Below are 20,887 nucleotides of genomic sequence, written 5' to 3'. Positions count from 1 at the left end.
AGGAAAAGGAACTTGTGCTGATGTTGCCCTCCCAAATGTGGAATGCTTGATCTCTACCCCACCTCCGGATTCACAGCCAAAATTGGAACTTCACTAATGGAGAAATGCTAGCAGGAATCTGCATCCCACCAAGCAGTGGGCAGCACCTCTGTGCTCAATCACCAATCTATCATTCTTCCACAATGTTAAGTAAAACCAAACAAAAATTGGAAAATCTGGTGCACAAAAATAAATTTTGGGCAAACTGTTGTAAAAATAATAAAAATAAATATTAACAGACAAGAGAGTGAGAAGCCAGGAGGATCAAGCAAATACACGTGTAATTGTATTAAGTTTATATTTCAAATTTTGAATGTACAAGTATATCTTTGATATAAAACAAGAGTCAAAAAGTCCGCAATTTAAATCAAATAGCTCAGATGACTTACATTCATAAAATATTCCAGCATGGAAACAGGTCATCCAGTTCATCAACTCTGATCTGATGTTTTACTCCATGAATAGTCGAATCTTTTAAAGATGGCGTTAGTCAGCAGGCTGCACAGAAGTGAGCTTCTGGACGTTTTAGTCAGGGACAGCTGGCACCGTGTGCTGGCCACTCCGAACCAGGAGAATCTCATTCTGAGTTGCGAGCAGCCTGGGGACCCCGCCGCCTGGAATGGTCCCACCAACGGAGCCAGCTCGCAGAGTCCTCAGCCCGGATCCCTAAGTCCGAAAGCCACCGGAATCCGCAATGCCGACACCGAGCTCCTGGAACAAATCCCCGAGACCATCAGCAAGAAACGAAGCGGCAGGGTCATCAAGCACAAAGTCGGGGGCCTGCGGATCAGCATCAAGGGAGGCAGCGAAATCAAACTGCCAAACCTGATCTCAAAGATCTTCAAAGTTCTGGCAGCCAACAAGACCTAGACACTCTATGTGGGGGACGCCAATCGTAACACCCTAGATATCCCTGCCCAACTCCCCCCTTGCATCCCCTCCCCCTTGCACCCCTCCCCACCACCCCCCCGCCTATCCCTGAGCGGGGCCCCAACAACCCCACTGCCTTGTGGGCGTCTCGGGAGAGACCAAGGCTAAGGGAGTAAACCCTAACAGAAAATCCGGAGCGGAACCCCGAAGGCGGTCATGTGTCACCTTTGGCATGTTTCCGGCAGTTCCTGCAGCCATACTGGTGTCAAACGTAGTGCTCTGCACTCCTTTGGACCCCACCAAGACAGCCGAGAGGGGGGTTTTGATGCTTGGGCAACTCACAACCTCCATACATCCGCCCAGGCATGTGCCATGGAGAGGTCACTCCATAGTCACCTCACAGCGACCAAAACAACACGGAAGGCAGCAGTTACGGGTGATAAGCCCAGCTCAATTGGCGTAGAGATTGGGCGCCATGGGTTGCCTTTGTCGGTGGGAGAGGTCATCGCATCTCACTGGACAGCTACCGCCCGCCTCAAACCGGGCAGCCCCCCCGTCAGTAAGGTTCTGTCCCGCCACAGTCCACCTGCTTCAATGGGTGCTTGGAGCTCAGGGTCATTGCCCGAGAAGTGGACTGTAACACCGCACCAAACAGCACGACAAAAAAGGAAAGAAGGTACCAGCCCTTCGTTTTGCAAGCTGGAACATCAAAACTGTGAGTCCTGGCCTGTCGGAACACCTCAGACAAATCAATGATTCTCGGAAGACCGCCATCATTAACAACGAGCTCAGTAGGCTCAATGTGGACATTGTAGCGCTTCAGGAGACATGCCTCCCTGCGAGCAGATCTCTAGCAGAGCAAGACTACACCTTCTTCTGGGAGGGTAGGGATCCTGAAGAACCAAGACAGCATGGAGTGGGCTTCGCCATCAGAAACTCCTTGCTCAGCATGATAGAGCCACCTTCAAATGGCTCGGAACGTATACTGTCCATCCGACTGCTCACCGCCTCTGGTCCAGTACACCTACTCAGCATTTATGCTCCAACATTCTGCTTCCCACCTGAAGTTAAAGACCAGTTCTACGAGGAACTCCATAATATCATTAGTAGCATCCCCAATACCGAACAACTGTTCCTGCTGGGGGACTTTAATGCCAGGGTCGGGGCCGACCATAACTCATGGCCCTCCTGCCTTGGGTGCTATGGCATCGGAAGGATGAATGAGAATGGACAGAGACTGCTGGAGTTGTATACCTATCTCAACCTCTGCATCACCAACTCGTTCTTTCATACTAAACCCTGTCACCAGGTTTCTTGGAGGCACCCAAGATCACGTCATTGGACCTCATCATCACAAGGCGAGCCTCTTTAAACAGTGTTCAAATCACACGCAACTTCCACAGTGCAGACTCCGACACCGGCCACTCCCTGGTGTGTAGCAAGATTAGACTCAAACCAAAGAAGCTGCATCACTCCAAGCAGAAGGGCCGCCCGCGCAACACTAGCAGAATTTCTTATCCACAGCTATTACATAAGTTTCTAAATTCACTTGAAAAAGCCCTCAAAACATTCCCACAGGGGATGCAGAGACCAAGTGGGCCCACATCAGAGGCGCCATCTATGACTCAGCAATGACCACCTATGGCAAACGTATGAAACAGAACACAGATTGGTTTCAATCTCACTTTGAAGAGCCTGTCATAGCCGCTAAGCGCATTGCACTGCTGAACTACAAGAATGCCCCCAGCAAGTTAACATCTGTAGGACTTAAAGCAGCCAGAAGCACTGCACAAAGAACAGTCAGGTGCTGCACAAATGACTACAGACAACACCTATGCAGTCATATTCAGCTGGCCTACGACAGCGGAAACATCAGAGGAATGTATGATGGCATTGAGAGCACTTTTGGGCCAACCATCAGGAAGATCGCCCCCCCAAGTCTAAATCAGGAGACACGATCACTGACCAGCACAAGCAAGTGGACCGCTGGGTGGAGCACTACCTAGAACTGTACTGAGACCGCCCTCAATGCAGCCCAGTCTCTGCCAGTCATGGATGAGCTGGACAATCAGCGAACAAAATCGGAACTCAGTGATGCCATTGATTCTCTGGCCAGTGGAAAAGCCCCCGAGAAGGGCAGCATTCCGCCTAAAATAATGAAGAGTGCCAAGCCTGCTATACTTACAGCACTCTACGAACTGCTTTGCCTGTGCTGAGATGAGGGAGCAGTACCATAGGACATGCGCGATGCCAATATCATCTCCCTCTATAAGAACAAGGGTGATCGCGGGGACTGCAACAACTACCGTGGAATCTCCCTGCTCAGCATAGTGGGGAAAGTCTTCTCTCGAGTCGCTTCAAAACCGGCTCCAGAAGTTGGCTGAGCGTGTCTACCCTGAGGCACAGTGTGGCTTTCGAGCAGAGATCCACCGTTGACATGCTGTTCTCCCTTTGCCAGCTACAGGAGAAATGCCGCGAACAACAGATGCCCCTCTACGTTGCTTTCATTGATCTCACCAAAGCCTTTGACCTCGTCAGCAGACGTGGTCTCTTCAGATTACTAGCAAAGATCGGATGTCCACCAAAGCTACTAAGTATCATCACCTCATTCCATGACAATATGAAAGGCACAATTCAACATAGCGGCACCTCATCAGACCCCTTTCCTATCCTAAGTGGCGTGAAACAGGGCTGTGTTCTCGCACCTACACTGTTTGGGATCTTCTTCTCACTGTTGCTCTCACATGCGTTCAAGTCTTCAGAAGAAGGAATTTTCCTCCACACAAGATCAGATGGCAGGTTGTTCAACCTTGCCCGTCTAAGAGCAAAGACCAAAGTACAGAAAGTCCTCTTTAGGGAACTCCTCTTTGCTGACGATGCTCCATTAACATCTCACACTGAAGAGTGTCTGCAGAGACTCAGCGACAGGATTGCAGCTGCCTGCAACGAATTTGGCCTAATCATCAGCCTCAAGAAAACGATCATGGGACAGGACATCAGAAATGCTCCATCCATCAATATCGGCGACACGCTCTGGAAGTGGTTCAAGAGTTCACCTACCTAGGCTCAACTATCACCAGTAACCTGTCTCTCAATGCAGAAATCAACAAGCGCTATGTCCAGACTGGCCAAGAGTGTGGGAAAATGGCGCACTGACATGGAACACAAAAGTCCGAGTGTATCAAGCCTGCATCCTCAGTACCTTGCTCTACGACAGCGAGGCCTGGACAACGTATGTCAGCCTAGAGCGACGCCTCAATTCATTCCATCTTCGCTGTCTCTGGAGAATCCTTGGCATCAGGTGGCAGGACCGTATCTCCAACACAGAAGTCCTCGAGGCTGCCAACATCCCCAGCATATATACCCTACTGAGCCAGCGGCGCTTGAGATGGCTTGGCCATGTGAGCCGCATGGAAGATGGCAGGATCCCCAAGGACACATTGTACAGCGAGCTCGTCACTGGTATCAGACCCACCGGCCGTCCATGTCTCCGCTTTAACGACGTCTGCAAACGCAACATGAAGTCCCACGACTTGTGATCAATGTCGCAGGAGTCAGTTGCCAGTGATCGCCAGAGCTGGCGGACAGCCATAAAGGCGGGGCCATAGTGTGGCAAGTCAAAGAGACTAAGCAGTTGGCAGGAAAAAAGACAGAAGCGCAAGGCGAGAGCCAACTGTGTAACAGCCCCGACAACCAATTTTATCTGCAGCGCCTGTGGAAGAGTCTGTCACTCTAGAGTTGGACTTTATAGCCACTCCAGGAGCTGCTTCACAAACCACTGACCATCTCCAGGCGCTTACCCATTGTCTCTCGAGACAAGGAGGCCAAAGAAGAGGAGAAGTCTAATCTAACCCCAATTGCCTGTACAATTCCCATACCCTTTGGTAGTATTCTTTTTCAAAGTCCCTTTTAAAAGAATTTACGGATTCAAAATCATACTATATTTACCATACCCTACACATGTTCCACAAATTCCAACTCTCCATACTGGATGGCTGTGAGAGGACGGCAGCCAGATGACACCCTGCTCCACATATTCTACTAATACGCTGGCATTCAATCATTAAACATACTCAAACTAGTATTTTAAATTTGAAATTAGTGTGTTAAACTTCAATAAAGGTAATTACAAAGATATGAAAACAGAGTTGGCTAAGGTGGGGTGGGAAAATAGATTAAAAGGCAAGCCAGTAAATAAGCTCTGGCAGACATTTAAGAAGATATTTCATAATACTCAACAAAGATATCTTGCATTGAGAGAGAAAGAAAGACTCTGAGAAGGATGAACTATTTGTGGCTAACCAAGGAAGTTAAGCAGACTATCAAATTGAAAGAAAAGGCATACAATGTTGTGAAGATTAGCAGTAGGCCAGAAGATTGAGAAAATTTTAGAAACCAGCAAAGAATGACTTAAAAAAAAGAATCTGGAGAACATCTTTCTTTCTCTTTTCTTTCTTTGGCCTCCTTGTCTCAAGAGACAATGGATAAGCACCTGGAGGTGGTCAGTGGTTTGTGAAGCAGCTCCTGGAGTGGCTATAAAGTCCAATGCTAGAGTGACAGACACTTCCACAGGCGCTGCAGATAAAATTGGTTGTTGGGGCTGTTACACAGTTGACTCCCTCCTTGCACCTCTGTCTAGAATTCTGTCTAAAATTCGAGAAACCAGCAAAGAATGACTTTTTTTAAAAAAATTGGGAGAAAATATAGATTGAGTAAACTAGCAAAAAATACTAAAACATACAGTAAAAGCTTCGACAAGTATATAAAAAGAGTTGCTGAAGTAAATATTGCTCCCTTAGAGGATGAGATGGGGGAATAAATAATAGCAAACAAGGAAATGGCACAGACTTTGAACAAATATTTTCTATCCGTCTCACAGTAGAGGACACTAATAGCATTCGACCAGTGGGAAATCTGGGGGCAAAAGGGAGGGAGGATCTTAAAACAATTACTAGAGAAAAACTACTAGGCAAACTAATGGGACTAAAGGCTGTCAAGTCCCCTGGACCTGATGACCTGCATCCAAGGGTCTTAAAAGAAGTGGCTGCAGAGACCGATGTGCATTGGTTTTAACCTTCCAAAATTCCCTAGGTTATGGAAAGGTCCCAGGAGATTGGAAAATGGCAAATGCAATGCCCCTATACAAGAAAGGAGGGTGATAGAAAGCAGGAGCTAAAGGCCAGTTAGCCAAACATCTATCATTGAGAAAATGCTGGAATCCATTATTAAGGAGGTAGTAGCAGGACATTTAGCAAATCATAATACAATCAAGCAGAGTCAACATGACTTTAAGGAAGGGAAATTGTGTTTGACAAATTTATTAGAATTCGTTGAGGATGTAATGAACAGGGTGGATAAAGGGGAACCAGTAGATGTAGTGTATTTGGATTTCCAAAAGGGGATTTCTTTTGGGCCTCCTTATCTCGAGAGACAATGGATACGCGCCTGGAGGTGGTCAGTGGTTTGTGAAGCAGCGCCTGGAGTGGCTATAAAGGCCAATTCTGGAGTGACAGGCTCTTCCACAGGTGCTGCAGAGAAATTTGTTTGTTGGGGCTGTTGCACAGTTGGCTCTCCCCTTGCGCCTCTGTCTTTTTTCCTGCCAACTACTAAGTCTCTTCGACTCGCCACAATTTAGCCCTGTCTTTATGGCTGCCCGCCAGCTCTGGCGAATGCTGGCAACTGACTCCCACGACTTGTGATCAATGTCACACGATTTCATGTCGCGTTTGCAGACGTCTTTATAACGGAGACATGGACGGCCGGTGGGTCTGATACCAGTGGCGAGCTCGCTGTACAATGTGTCTTTGGGGATCCTGCCATCTTCCATGCGGCTCACATGGCCAAGCCATCTCAAGCGCCGCTGACTCAGTAGTGTGTATAAGCTGGGGATGTTGGCCGCTTCAAGGACTTCTGTGTTGGAGATATAGTCCTGCCACCTGATGCCAAGTATTCTCCGAAGGCAGCGAAGATGGAATGAATTGAGACGTCGCTCTTGGCTGGCATACGTTGTCCAGGCCTCGCTGCCGTAGAGCAAGGTACTGAGGACACAGGCCTGATACACTCGGACTTTTGTGTTCCGTGTCAGTGCGCCATTTTCCCACACTCTCTTGGCCAGTCTGAACATAGCAGTGGAAGCCTTACCCATGCGCTTGTTGATTTCTGCATCTAGAGACAGGTTACTGGTGATAGTTGAGCCTAGGTAGGTGAACTCTTGAACCACTTCCAGAGCGTGGTCGCCAATATTGATGGATGGAGCATTTCTGACATCCTGCCCCATGATGTTCGTTTTCTTGAGGCTGATGGTTAGGCCAAATTCATTGCAGGCAGACGCAAACCTGTCGATGAGACTCTGCAGGCATTCTTCAGTGTGAGATGTTAAAGCAGCATCGTCAGCAAAGAGGAGTTCTCTGATGAGGACTTTCCGTACTTTGGACTTCGCTCTTAGACGGGCAAGGTTGAACAACCTGCCCCCTGATCTTGTGTGGAGGAAAATTCCTTCTTCAGAGGATTTGAACGCATGTGAAAGCAGCAGGGAGAAGAAAATCCCAAAAAGTGTGGGTGCGAGAACACAGCCCTGTTTCACACCACTCAGGATAGGAAATTTGGATTTCCAAAAGGGGATAAGGTGCCACATAAAAGGTTACTGCACAAGATACGAGCTCATGGTGCTGGGGTTAATAGATCAGCATGGATAGAGGATTAGCTAACAGAAAACAGAGCAGTCGTTTAGTAAGACAGAACTTGAGAATTGCTGAAAATAGAGACATGTTGTCAAAGCTTTTCGTCTTGCACTCATCAGAACAATACGCAAGAATAACCAATGTAAGGGAAATCAACAGCTTCTATTGCATAAGAGAGTGCTGATTGGTTGGCAAGTGAACTCTGACTGGTAGAGGCGTTGCCATAGAGAATGCACCAGTTTACGGTGACTGACAGTTAACTGCCAAGCTTTGTTTGAAATTTAAACCAGGCAGCTTGATTCTGATTGGTCAAGGCATTGCCCTGAGGAATGAACCACCAAATGGCTGTCACTTAATTTGCTCAGCTGAAACAGGCGCAATGTCTGTACATGTTCTGTCTGCAAAGAACAGGGCCCTGTGTATTAATATGTGTAGCTTCCAGTACGCACAAATGCGCCACACTGCGAGCCCTACTGACAATCTTAAATTGGTTGTCAGCGTAATTCTTAGCACACTGCAGAATATTTAGCAAATGTTGTCCAATCGCAGAATCACATCTAATGTTGGACACTGTGTTTTGAGTTTTGCAAACACAGGCTGGTTGGGTACGGCCTGTACCTTGCCCGTTGTGAACAGTGGAAGGGACATGTTGTTTGATATGATCCGCCAGTCTTTGGGACGTACATCACACTGGCATTGAAATTCATACATTACACTATTCATTTGTGTGACAGGCAGGAAGTCTTATTGGCTTGACAGTAGCATCCTGTTAGTAGCAAACACTGCACGCATTGCTACTGCATTGTAGCAGCGTGAAACAACTAGCTTTATCTGTTGCTCAAATTTTTGGCATACATTACCCTTCCAGGGTAATTTGAGGTTGACTGGGCACTTTTCAGGGCTGAAAATGATGTCCCCTCTCGGCCCAGTTCTCGCAAACATCTTTGTTGGGTTCCATGAGAAACGTGTCTTTGAGGGAATGACACCCAACCTCCTACCACTTGTATATTTCCGATACATAGATGATACGTTTGTTATATGTGAATCCGCAGCTGCATGCAATCATTTCCTTACATGTCTTGATGGGCTCCATCCTGTGCTCAAATTCACCTTTGAAACGGAGCAGTGAAATGAGCTCCCTTTCCTTGACGTACTAGTTGAGAAATCTGTTAAGGGGTTATCTACCACGGTCTACCGCAAACCTACCTTCACTGGTCAATACACACGTTGGGATCCTTACAGTTCTACATGCTACTAGATTGGCCATATCGACAACCTTGTAAATAGGGCCCGAGCCATTTGCTCACCTTGCAAGCTTAATGCTGAAATAGGGTGAATCAAAGACATCCTGCGTGACAACGGCTACCATGATCTGATCATTTCTCGCTGTATATCGTGCAAACTTATGAACGGGCCCAAGGCCATCATTTTCAGCCCTGAAAAGTGACCAGTCAACCTCAAATTACCCTGGAAGGGTATGGTATCCCAAAAATTTGAGCAGCAGGTAAAGCTAGCTGTTTCACACTGCTACAATGCAGTAGCAACACGCGTGGTGCCCGCCACTAACAGCATGCTGCTGTCAAGCCAAAAAGATGTTCTGCCTATCACACAGATGAGTAATGTGATACATGAATTTCAATGCCAGTGTGATGCTAGGTATATAGGCCGTACGTCCCAAAGACTGGCGGATCGTATCAAACAACATGTCCCTTCCACTATTCACAATGGGCAAGGTACAGGCCGTACCCAAACAGCCTGGGCTTGCAAAACTCAAAACAACATTTGCTAAATAATCTGCCGTGTGCTAAGAATTACGCTGACAACGAATTTAAGATTGTCAGTAGGGCTCACAGTGTGACGCATTTGCACACACTGGAAGCTACATATATTAATACACAGGGACCTGTTCTTTGCAGACAGAAAGAACATGTGCACACACTGCGCCTGTTTCAGCTGAGCAAATTAAGTGACAGCCATTCGCTAGTTCATTCCTCAGGACAATGCCTTGACCAGAGTCAAGCTGCCTGGTTTAAATTTCAAACAAAGCTTGGCAGTTAACTGTCAGTCACCGTAAATTGGTGCATTTTCTATGGCAACGCCTCTACCAGAGTTCACTTGCCAACCAATCAGCACTCTCTTCTCATGCAGTATTAGTTGTTGTTTTCCCTTACATTGGTTATTCTTGCGTATTGTCCTGATGAGTGCAAGATGAATTTGCTATTTTTAGCAATTCTCAAGAAAACATAGCGTTGAGACAAATGGGGCATTTTCAGGTTGACAAACTGTAACAAGTGGGGTGCCACAGGGATCAGTGCAGGGGCCTCAACTATTTACAATCTATATTTCTGACTTGGATGAAGGGACTGAGTGTATTGTAGCCAAATTTCCTGGCGATACAAAGATAGGTGGGAAAGCAAGTTGTGAGGAAGACAAAGATAATGCAAAAGGATTCAGATAGGTTAAGTGAGAGGGCAAAAGTCTGACCGTTGGCAGACAATGCGAGAAAATGTGTTATCCACTTTGGTAGGAAGAATAGAACAAAATATTTAAAAACAGAGAGACTGCAAATGCGACGGCACGGAGGGATCTGGGTGTTCTCATACATGAAACACAAAAAGCTGGCTTGCAGGTATAGCAAGTAATTAGGAAGGCAAATGGAATGTTGGCCTTTATGGCAAGGGGAATGGAGCATAAAAGTAGAGAAGTCTTGCTACTACTGCACAGGGCATTGGTGAGACCACACCTAGGGTACTGCGTACAGTTTTGGTCTCCTTATGTAAGAAGGAATATATTTGCATTGAAGGCAATTCAGAGTAGGTTCACAAAGTTGATTCCTGGGATGAAGTGGCTGCCTTATGAGGAAAGATTGAGCAGCTTCGGTCTATATTCAATGGAAGTTTAGAAGAATGAGAGATGATCTTATTGAAACGTTTAAGATTCTGAGGGGGCCTTGACAGAGTAAATGCTGAGAGGATGTTTTCCCTTGTGGGAGAATCTAGAACAAGGAAGCATAGTTTCAGAATAAAGGGTTGCCCACTTAAGACAGAGATGAGGAGGAATTTCTTCTCTCAGAGAATCTTTGGAATTCTCTACGCCAGAGAGCTGTGTTCGCTGAATCATTGAATATATTCAAGGCTGAGATAGACAGATTTTTGAACTGTAGGGGAGTCAAGGGTTATGGGGAACAGGCAGGAAAGTGGAGTAGAGACTAAGATCAGATCAGTCTTGATCTTAATAAATGGTAGAGCAAGCTCCAGGAGCCATGTGGCCTACTCCTGCTCCTATTTCTTATGTTCTATGTTCTTATTAAGGGGTCAGTCTTGGCTCAGTGGTAGCACTCTCACCTCTGAACCAGAAGGTTTTAGACCCACTGGAGACTTGAACATAAAAACTAGGTTAACACTTGCAATGCTGTACTGAGCGAGTGCCATTTTTCGGATGATACATTAAACGGAGGTCGCGTCTGCCTTCTGACGTGGACGTAAAAGATACCATGGGTGCTATTTTGGCAGATGTTAAATAAAGTGTCACACTCTTCGTAGGTTAATGAAATATGCAACTGCGGAGCTTAGAGAAAGTCAGGAACTATGCCCTGAAAGATCACAATAATCATAAATGTGGGAAGTGGTTCTGTGTCTAATATGAATTTGGGTGGCTACTTAAGTGTATGTGTATATAATTATTTATGGCAGCATTATCTGCCACTGAACACACGAATAAAAACAATGGTGAAATCACTTCTAAAGATGTTTTATGATACAAGCTGCAGTGGTTGATTGAATTATAAAAGTTTACAACACAGGAGGAGGCTACTTGGTCCATTGTTTCTATGATGACTCATTAGTATAGCAATCCAAAATAATTCCACTGCCCAGTTATAAATTTCCAGTTTTAAAATATTAAAAGGACTATGAGCTAGACTCTGATTATTTTGCAAAAAAAAATTAGAATTTATATATTAAGTTTGTAGAGACTACAGTAGGTAACCATGGCAATATGAAAAGTATCAATGAGGCTGAACACCTGTGATGAATTCTGTGGCCTGATCTCACTCGAATACAAATTTTCCACACATCAGTGCTGCCAAGTGTATACACTTGCTTTCAAAACTACATGTTAAAAAGTCAAAATTAAGCTTCCCAAGAAGCTTTCCAGAATTATGTAACAAAATCAAGATCTGATCATCTAACCTTTTCAGCTCAGAGATCTGAGAATTTGCATCAATTAGTTTATGTTCTGTTGTATTCAAAGTCTCCTAGCAAAGAAAGAAAAGGATTACTGACAGTACAAAAAGACTGTCAACATTTATATGTCCCATGTGAAGATAACTCTCAGTTTATGGCAATTAACAGTTTCATATTACAGCCTCACAAACTCGACAAACGATTGTGAACTTACCTTTACTCGCTCATGCTCTTTTCCTAGTGACTCGTATTCTGTAAGCAGCTGCAATGGAAAAGGGAGGTTGGCTTTTACATTTGAACCAAAATTAAATATTGCATTTACAAATTCTGTTAACTGAAGAATGGTGAACTCCTGCAAAAACTCTGCGAAAAAAACAAGAGGAACGGGCAAGTACAAATACTGGCTCTGTTGCTTTCTCAAGCCAACTTAATTCATAAGTAAATTCAAAACTCACATCCTGTAATATTTTGTGCTCTTGTTTCATTCTAGCGTCTTTATTATCAGAGTGTTTGTAAGCTTTTTCAAAAGCCTCTTCTAGTTCTTTCAGCCTGCTATTGAGTTTGTTGACGATGTTATCTTTCTCCTTGTTGTCTTTTCGCATTTCATCAAGACGCTGTTGTAATGCCTGGGCCGTGGAACTAACTGCATCGTAGCGTCCTGGCCACTCAGCCTAATCAAAAGTAGAAGAGTAATCTTGGACTGTGGGAAATAAAGTGACTTGAAATAATTAAACTAGCAAGTTATTACTGGCTTTCTGTGGATGCTAAAAGCTGTTTAAATACTCTCCAGGCTCTATTCAACATTCAAATGCTTTCAAATTCACCAAGGACTGAAAGTTAGCTTCAAGACTACAGCACTTGCGCCAAATTATACAATTTCCTTCTATTGTTCAAGGACATCTACCCACCAACTGTTTTTCCATGAAGTAGTTTTTGTTCTCTAGGTCTCGAATACGATTACCAGCTTCAGTTAAAGCTCTTTCCAGTTGTTCACATCTGAAAATTCAAAGTCACTATTAGTGTAAACCTTGGCAACATTTCGGTTATGAACAATCATTGAATGGTTATAGTACAAAAGGTGGCCATTCAGCTCATCGTATCTGCACCAACTCTCTGTTAGAACAACTAAGCTAGTCCCACTCCTCCAACCTTTCCCCAGAGCCCTGCAAATTTTTTCTCTTCAGATAGATAATTATCCAATTCCCTCTTGAAAGCTACAACTGAATCTGCTCCACTATGCTCTCAGGTAGTGCATTCCAGATCCTAACTACAAACTGCATAAAAAAGCCCTTCATCATTTTGCCTTTGGTTCTTTTGCTATTTACCCAATATCGGTGTCTGAGGGTTCTTGACCCTTCTGCCGATGGGAATAGTTACGCCCTATCTACTCTGTCCAGGCACCTTATTATTTTGAACACCTTCATCAAATCTCCTCACAACTTTCCCTTCTTTAAGGAGAACAGCCCCAGCTTCTCCAATCTACCCACGTAACTTTATCCCTAACCATTGTCATAAATCTTTTCTTAACTCTCTCTAATACCTTCACATCCTTCCTAAAGCGTGGTGCCAGAATTGGACACAATACTACAGTTGAGGACAACCCATTGTTTTATAAAGGTTCAACATAACTTCCTTGCTTTTTATAAGGCCCAGGATCCCGTATGTTTTATTAACCACTTTCTCAACCTACCTTGCCACCTTCAATGATTTTACACATACTCCCAGGTTCCTCCATTCCTGCACCCCCTTTAAAATTGTATCCTTTATTTTATAGTGCCTTTCCTCAATCCTCCAACCACAATGTAACACTTCACACTTCTCTGCATTAAATTTCTTCTGCCACAAGTCCGCCCATTCCACCAGCCTGTCTATGACGTCTTGATGTCTATCATTATCCTCCTCACAGTTCACAATACTTCCAAGTTTTGGGTCAACTGCAAATTTTGAAATTGTGCCTTGCACACCCAAGTCTAGGCCATTAATGTAGATCAAAAAAAGTAATGGGCCTAGTACCCACCCCTGGGGAACCCAGGTTAGACAAACAAACAATCTTGTGACAGAGAAAACAGCTTTTTTTTTCCAAACCAGACCGCAGCTGAGTTTGCCTCAGCTGATACTGAAACCAGATCTTTTTGGATCCATTTTTGAAGATTCTGTAGCTCTCTTCATACCACAGTAATCCATACCTACTTACAGCCTCCAGCAAACGTATCAGTTCAGGTGACGGAATCCAAAATCTGCTGGTTCCATAACACACAAATCTGGAAGTGCCCCATGACGCACTATTTGAGCACACTGGTGTGCTGTGCTGTAGAACAGGTCCAAACTAATTTGTAGTTTTGGGGGCTTTAAATCTCTTAATTCAATGTTGGTTAAGCAAGTAAAGTTCATAATTTGCTTGTAGTGTAAGAAATATTTTTCTGTGATCTTCAGTTATGACTAATCACGCTAGAAAGATTTAATTTTTTCATTCAAATACACAACCAAAATAAATGGAACAGCAGCAAGTGAGGTAAAGGAAATTAAATATATTTGGTTGCTTTAAATGTATGTTTTATCAAAATCAAAAGTCACCTCTTTAAAAGATTCTTGTGTTTCTCTGCTTCAAATATTGTAGAAGGTCCAGTTAAGGTTTCCAGCTTTTCCTTCAGGCTGTTGATTTCTGCCTCATAATAGGCTCTAATGTCGGCTACATGACGTGCATGCTTTTCACGTAGATTTAGACGAGCTCTAGGAATAAAATTCCATTTAATCTGAATTTAGGTTTACAGTGTAAACGGGACTGACTGTACAATATCAAATTTAGCATTTGAAATATCTGTTTATGCAAACATCTAGAAAATTTCAATTTCTGTAAACTAGTACTGGACTGCCATGCTGAAGTCCAGATTCAGCACTCACTGAAAATAGCTAGCACCAGGGCATGGCACATCTTAAACATCAAAAGCTGTCGCGAGGTCTGAATAGATTTTCAGCAATATAAAAATAAAAAGTTTAAGTTTTGAAGTCTTTGCTTATAAAATTTTACTTACATGGATAACATGATAGGATCTTCAAGAGATGATGCAGAAACATTATGGTCTAATGATCCACTTGCACTATTCGTAATCCCTGACTGCCCAATATAGGGCACAGATGGTGGAGTCACAGTGGAACCGCTGCCCTGTCCTCGATCATGCAATAAGTTTGCATTCCTAGTTTGCTTTAATGTAGAATGTAGATCGTATATTGCAGAGGAAGACTGAGAAGCAGGATGGAGATTCCAGTTCTGCAATGGTGACGAGTTTTTCTGTGGGGAACATCTGGTAGTACTGGTCAATTCTGGTCCTGGAGAAGTACCTACATGTGAATCTGAATTAGGATCGGAATAGCGGTGTATAGTTACACCCGCTATGGAGTCTGGGCTAACGGAAGAACGAGTATCAGATTCTGAAACCACTACTGGAGTACTCACATTATAACATGGAGAAAATGCGGCAGGTGGCTTCATATGAAGAGTGGGATCAAGTGTTAAAACCTTATTTGGGGAGAGAAAAATTAAAAGATTAATTTCTAAAGTTAAACCTCATTCTATAACACAAAGTAAAGTTCTAAAAAGTAAATTTCAACTATTATTTCACTGAAATATTGGACAATATTATTGCCCAGCTGCTGGTAAAAGATCGATGTAGTGTGGCTCTGATATGTTGATACATTAGGAGGTTTTTTTGCACATTTACAACAGCATGCATTTAACTTGGAGTGGTGACAATGTGGAACTGGCTACCACATGGAGTGGTATGGTATAGACTTGTTGGGCTGAATAGCTTGCTTCTTTGCTGTAAAATTCAATGTAATTTTATGTACCTCTAAAACACTAGTACCTTGCACTGAAACCATCCAAATATGCGACTTAAATAAATGACAAAACTGCATCAGCCTGCCACCCCAGAAAGCCAATTTGCATTTGTCTATCTACTTCCCAGCACAAGTCCAAATCTTTCCTTGGTTTATAAATTTGTACCAGTAAGTAGACTTAGGTGCATACAGATGGGTAAAGTACCACTGCACAGGCACAAATAGATAATGAGGGCAGGTATAAAAGCCTTAATATAAACAAACAGAAATCATAAAGACCAAAAGATCCCAAATGCCGATCTGTGCCAAGTTAACCAGCAATGCAGGACTGGGTCAAAATCCTGGAACGCCCTTCCTAACAGCACTGTTGGCATACCTATACCCAGAGGGCTGCAGCAGTTCAAGACGGCAGTGCACCACCACCTTCTCAAGGGCAATTAGGGATGGGCAATAAATGCTGGCCTAGCCAGTGACCCCACATCCCATGAACGAATTTAAAAAAATCAAAACTGGCCAGTCTTAGGAGGAGGAAAAAGAAAATGGAAATGATGCAAATATAACTCATGCAATAGAAAGAACAGTACCAGAATTGGGCAGCGTACTGCAAGGAGCCATTTCATGTTAAAAAAAAAAGGCCTTGGGGAAATTGGGTGGCACAGTGCGTTAAGCTCTGGCCTTCCCCATCAGACCTAGGTTCAAGTCCTGCCCAGATGAGAGAGTTACAAATGTCTCCTTTTGCTGGCTGTAAGGATCCTATCTAAGTTTGGGCAGTCTTAATTCAATTCCTCTTGGCCTACAGGTCTAAAGTGCCCGAAGAAGGCATATGGAATCTTTCCTTTATTAGCCAAGATATAGAATATAAGAGCAGGGACATTGTGCTGGAACTGTATAGATGACTGGTTAAGCCACAACTTGAGTACTGTGTGCAGTTCAAGTCACCTCATTACAGAAAGGATGTAATTCTACTAGAGAGGGTACAGAGAAGATTTATGAGGATGTTGCCGGGACTGGAAAATGCAGCTATGAGGAAAGATTGGATAGGCTGGGGCTGTTTTCCTTGGAACAGAGAAGACTGAGGGAAGATCTGATTGAAATGTATAAAATTGTGAGGGGCCTGGATAGAGTGGATGCGAAGGGCCTATTTATCTTAGCAGAGAGGTCAGTGACTCTGGGGGCATAGATTTAAAGTGATTGGTAGAAAGATTAAAGGGGAAAATAGGACATTTTTTTTCACCCAAAGGGTGGTGGGGGTCTGGAACTCACTGACTGAAAAGGTAGTGGAGGCAGAGATCCTCACCTCAAGTGCCGTAACCTGCAGGGCTATGGAACAAATGCTGGAAGGTGGGACTGGACTGGGGAGCTTGTTTTTCGGCCAGTGCAGGCACAATAGGCCAAGTGGCCTCTTTCTGTGCCATAAACTTTCTATGATTCTAACTGGCAATCTCACTCAGACAAGCAAAGGATGGCTGGTGTAGTAAATGGGCAAATATCACACTGGGGTGCACTTCTGATTTTGGGGCATAGGTTGGATCTGAGTAGCTTAGCTTTGCATTGGGCTGTGCGGAGAGTGCTCAATTATCAACACTGGGTACCTGAAATGGAAAGGGTTCAATTTCCCAGCACTAACATTCACTCACCCTGATAAGCAAAAAAAAAAACCCACCGACTTCTTATCGGTGGGACACCCTTTGTTTAATGAGCAAGAGCGGGATCCCACATATGGGTGACAGCCCAGTATCATGACATCATCACTTCACAACAGCACCTTCTAAATCAAACCCCAACTGATTTGTCCTCACCCTAGCATGGGGCTGTTTACGTTAACTATGGGACCCCAAAAGCTGAATAGCCAACTAACTCAGCACAGATTAGAAAATAAACATGGGACCTTTAGTATAAGTAGAACACTCGTTCACACCTTCATCACCACCAGATTCAACTTCTCAAACTCTTCTCCACCTCAGCCTCCCGAGTTTCACCCTACTTAAACTCAAGATACTTGGAAAGTTCAGCCACTGATGTCATATCCGGTAATAAGCAATCCTCACCCTGTCTTGCCAACCTCCACTGGCTTTGCCATCAACTTTAAAAGTCTTGCCCTAACCTACAAATCCTCCCACCACAATCAGTCCTACATCCCAACTCACACCTTCCACTCTTCTATTTCTGACCTACTGTACACCTGCCTCTGCTCCAGAACTTTTAATAATCTTGGCCTTGGTTTCTGCAATTCTATTCCCAAACCCATCCATTTTGCTACTTAACCCATATTCAAAGCCACAGAATCTAGTTCTTCGGCTGTACCTCAACTCTCATAGCTCATGCTTGCTAATCATTCAGCCCATCACCAACTTCCTTCCCTACTCTATATGAAGCAATTTGGGATGTGTTGCTATGTTGAAGACACTATACCAGTGCAAACTGCTGTTGTTACCTGGAATTATCTTACCTGCGGGGGTGACTGATGAAATGGAGGGGAACTCAATCCCCAGTCAGGTAGACACTGTTTGTCCTTCTGCTTCACATGATAAATCTCCTTCAGTGAAAGGCCCTGCCATTGGGAGCCTGTTGGAACCTAAAGAGAATTTTTTTTCCACACAATTGTAAACATGGTCCAGTTCTGTGCCAATGCTTTCTTTCGCTTAGGTTTTTAGTGTTACAGCAACAGTGGACAAAAGTGAAAAATCATAATCTTGTCTCCAATGAAAACAGGCACAACGAAATATAAGGATAGAGAATGACAAATACCCAAGTTACAAGAAATGTTCATACACTAATAGGAAACTAGTTACCAAGGCACCACATACTACAGTAAAAGATAAAAATATGGCCTATTCACTCACGAGTTTGTAGAACAAAGGCAAAGGCTGAAAAGATTAGGTGGGTAAACACCTAAAAATGCAGCTCTTGTTAAACGTGCAACTACATATTACATAAGCACAGGCCAAGTTTGTAATACAGTACAAGATTAGAACCAATTTCTCCCTCCTTCCAAGGCAGTTCCTGGGTGGGTAAGGAGCCACACAACCACATAGATAGCCTGGCGGGCAGGAGTTGGTTGCTCCACACCTTGGAAACACAGGATGTTTGTTCTCTTGGGAGTTGGAACACACTCAATCGGAAGCGCACAGCCAGGCAGGCAGCCTACACAACCGAAAGCGATCACTCCAGGCCTGGGTACCAGGTTGCATTGCATGTCATGTTGTCATTTAATATAACACTGTATAATGGTTACATGAAATCTAATACCGTTCTTAGTCAAAGTAATAAAGCTTGTTATCATTGTCACAAAAACATGCTTTATGTCGAATGACGATTTTTAATCCACCGGCTGGAAACCCGAATTAAACTTTTTTAAAAAACAAAGAGAGATTGAAGGTGACTCAATGGTGATTCTGGGTACTGCCTGTGCGGAGTTTGCAAGTTCTCCCTGTGTCTGCTTGGGTTTTCTCCGGGTGCTCCGGTTTCCTCCCACAAGCCAAAAGACTTGCAGGTTGGTAGGTAAATTGGCCATTATAAATTGTCACTAGTATAGGTAGGTGGTAGGGAAATACAGGGACAGGCGGGGATGTTTGGTAGGAATATGGGATTAGTGTAGGATTAGTATAAATGGGTGGTTGATGGTCGGCACAGACTCGGTGGGCCGAAGGCCCTGTTTCAGTGCTGTATCTCTAATCTAAAATCTAATCAATGCTTGCAGCTAAAGATGGCTACTCGGACTTGCATCACTGCACCTTCCACATTTCAATAAATTTAGATGGAGTCAGCATGTCTGCAAAGGCCAATCCAAGGACAATGACCTGGGGAATCTGAGTGAACCACATACCCTGTTCCCATTAGCAAGGCATTGAGACTATCACCTGAGGTATTCACCTGGTAGAGATGAATGACTCAAACCTAATCACTTGAAAAATAGGACCATAGCTGTGAGAAGGGGATTCCTAAACATGGACTAATTAAGTTGCAAGAGTAATAATCATGCTTGGATCACTGGGTGATGGTCCTGTGACAGGCCCACCCTTCATATGCTTAAGCTGGTTTTCTCTGCAGCGAAGAGACAAGCAGCTAGATGCTGATGAGAGAAGACCAGAGTGGGATCCCTCCTTCCTTTCACTCTCTCCGACCACCTTGAAATCTTCAAATCCTGTGTGCTGACCCTGACCACCCAGGGCTGCTGACAGAGACTCCTTGAAGGAAATCTACCCCGCACTGCTGTCTCCAGGACAACAGCCAAATCAGCTGTCCACATCTTCAAATTGGAAGCCTCAAGACCACCAAAGGAAAATTGCACAACTGCCGAATTCAGCCTGAAGCCAGCTGAGTTAACAACCTCCACAGACTACATACCCCCTTTTTATTTCTTTGGACTCTATTTTGACCAATCTATCCTCCCACCCATCCCTCTAAGATATGTGAGAGCGACAGTGTGTTGGAGCCTATTTTGTTATTTTTACTTAGATTGGTTTAAGTATAATTAAGATAACTTCTTTGTTAAACTCAAGAAAATCTGTCAGATTGGGTTTTTTTATGATGACGGCATGTAAAAAGTTAAAGACTCGCTGAATTGGCAAGTATATCCTTTTCAAAAAAGTAAATCTGTTGTGATCAAACAAGGAAAGGGAAAAAAGGGGAACCATTTGACCCCTCCTCACCTGATCGCAACATCATAAAAACTACTTGTGCATAAATCATGAGCCAAGTTAATTGTGGCCAGATTAACTACGCTTAGTTATAACGGTTACCATGGGGAAAATTCTCCAACACAACTAATTTATGATTTTTATCTTGCCAATTATCTTCTATCTCTCCTAGCTGACTGATGCCCACTTGGGGAATTTGCATGTTAAGCCATTGTCACTACATTATTTCCAATAATTACTGAAAGATACAGCACAGAATGAGGCCATTCAGTCCATCATGCCTGTGCCGGCTCTTTGAAAGAGATATCCAATTAGTCCCCTGCCCCTACTTTTTCCCCCATAGTCCTGCAAATTCTTCCCCTTCAAGTGTTTAGCAAACTCTCTTTTGCAAGTTTCTATTGAATCTATTCCTACCATCCTTTCAGGTTGTGCATTGCAGATCATAATTTCCTTTTTCCTCATGTAACCTCTGGTTCTTTTGTCAATCACCTCAAATCAGTGTCCTCTGGTTACTGACCCTTGCCACTGGAAGCATTTTCTTCTTTACTGTATCAAAACTCTGATTTTGAACCCCTCTATCAAATTTTCCTTAAACTTTTCTGCTCCAAGGGAAAATTCCCAGCATCTCTAGACTTTC

General features: G+C 43.9%; 1 protein-coding gene across 9 annotated transcripts in view; it reads right to left on the bottom strand.

Moving 5' to 3' along the window:
* The window catches only part of LOC137382533 (M-phase phosphoprotein 9), a 129,695-nt gene that overhangs the window by 70,839 nt on the left and 37,969 nt on the right, over positions 1-20,887 (bottom strand). For all 9 annotated transcript variants that reach the window (XM_068054537.1, XM_068054531.1, XM_068054532.1 and 6 more), the window contains 7 exons: positions 18,060-18,185; positions 14,806-15,290; positions 14,348-14,503; positions 12,682-12,769; positions 12,229-12,444; positions 11,988-12,035; positions 11,780-11,844 (listed from right to left, as the gene is read on the bottom strand). In XM_068054537.1, the coding sequence (XP_067910638.1) occupies positions 11,780-11,844; positions 11,988-12,035; positions 12,229-12,444; positions 12,682-12,769; positions 14,348-14,503; positions 14,806-15,290; positions 18,060-18,185 (1,184 nt within the window). The remainder of the gene's footprint in view (positions 1-11,779; positions 11,845-11,987; positions 12,036-12,228; positions 12,445-12,681; positions 12,770-14,347; positions 14,504-14,805; positions 15,291-18,059; positions 18,186-20,887) is intronic.

This window comes from Heterodontus francisci, chromosome 23, assembly GCF_036365525.1.
Source record: "Heterodontus francisci isolate sHetFra1 chromosome 23, sHetFra1.hap1, whole genome shotgun sequence".
Taxonomy (NCBI): Eukaryota; Metazoa; Chordata; class Chondrichthyes; order Heterodontiformes; family Heterodontidae; genus Heterodontus; species Heterodontus francisci.
Note: the sequence above shows the minus strand (reverse complement) of the source record. Positions and strands in the feature narration are given on the sequence as shown.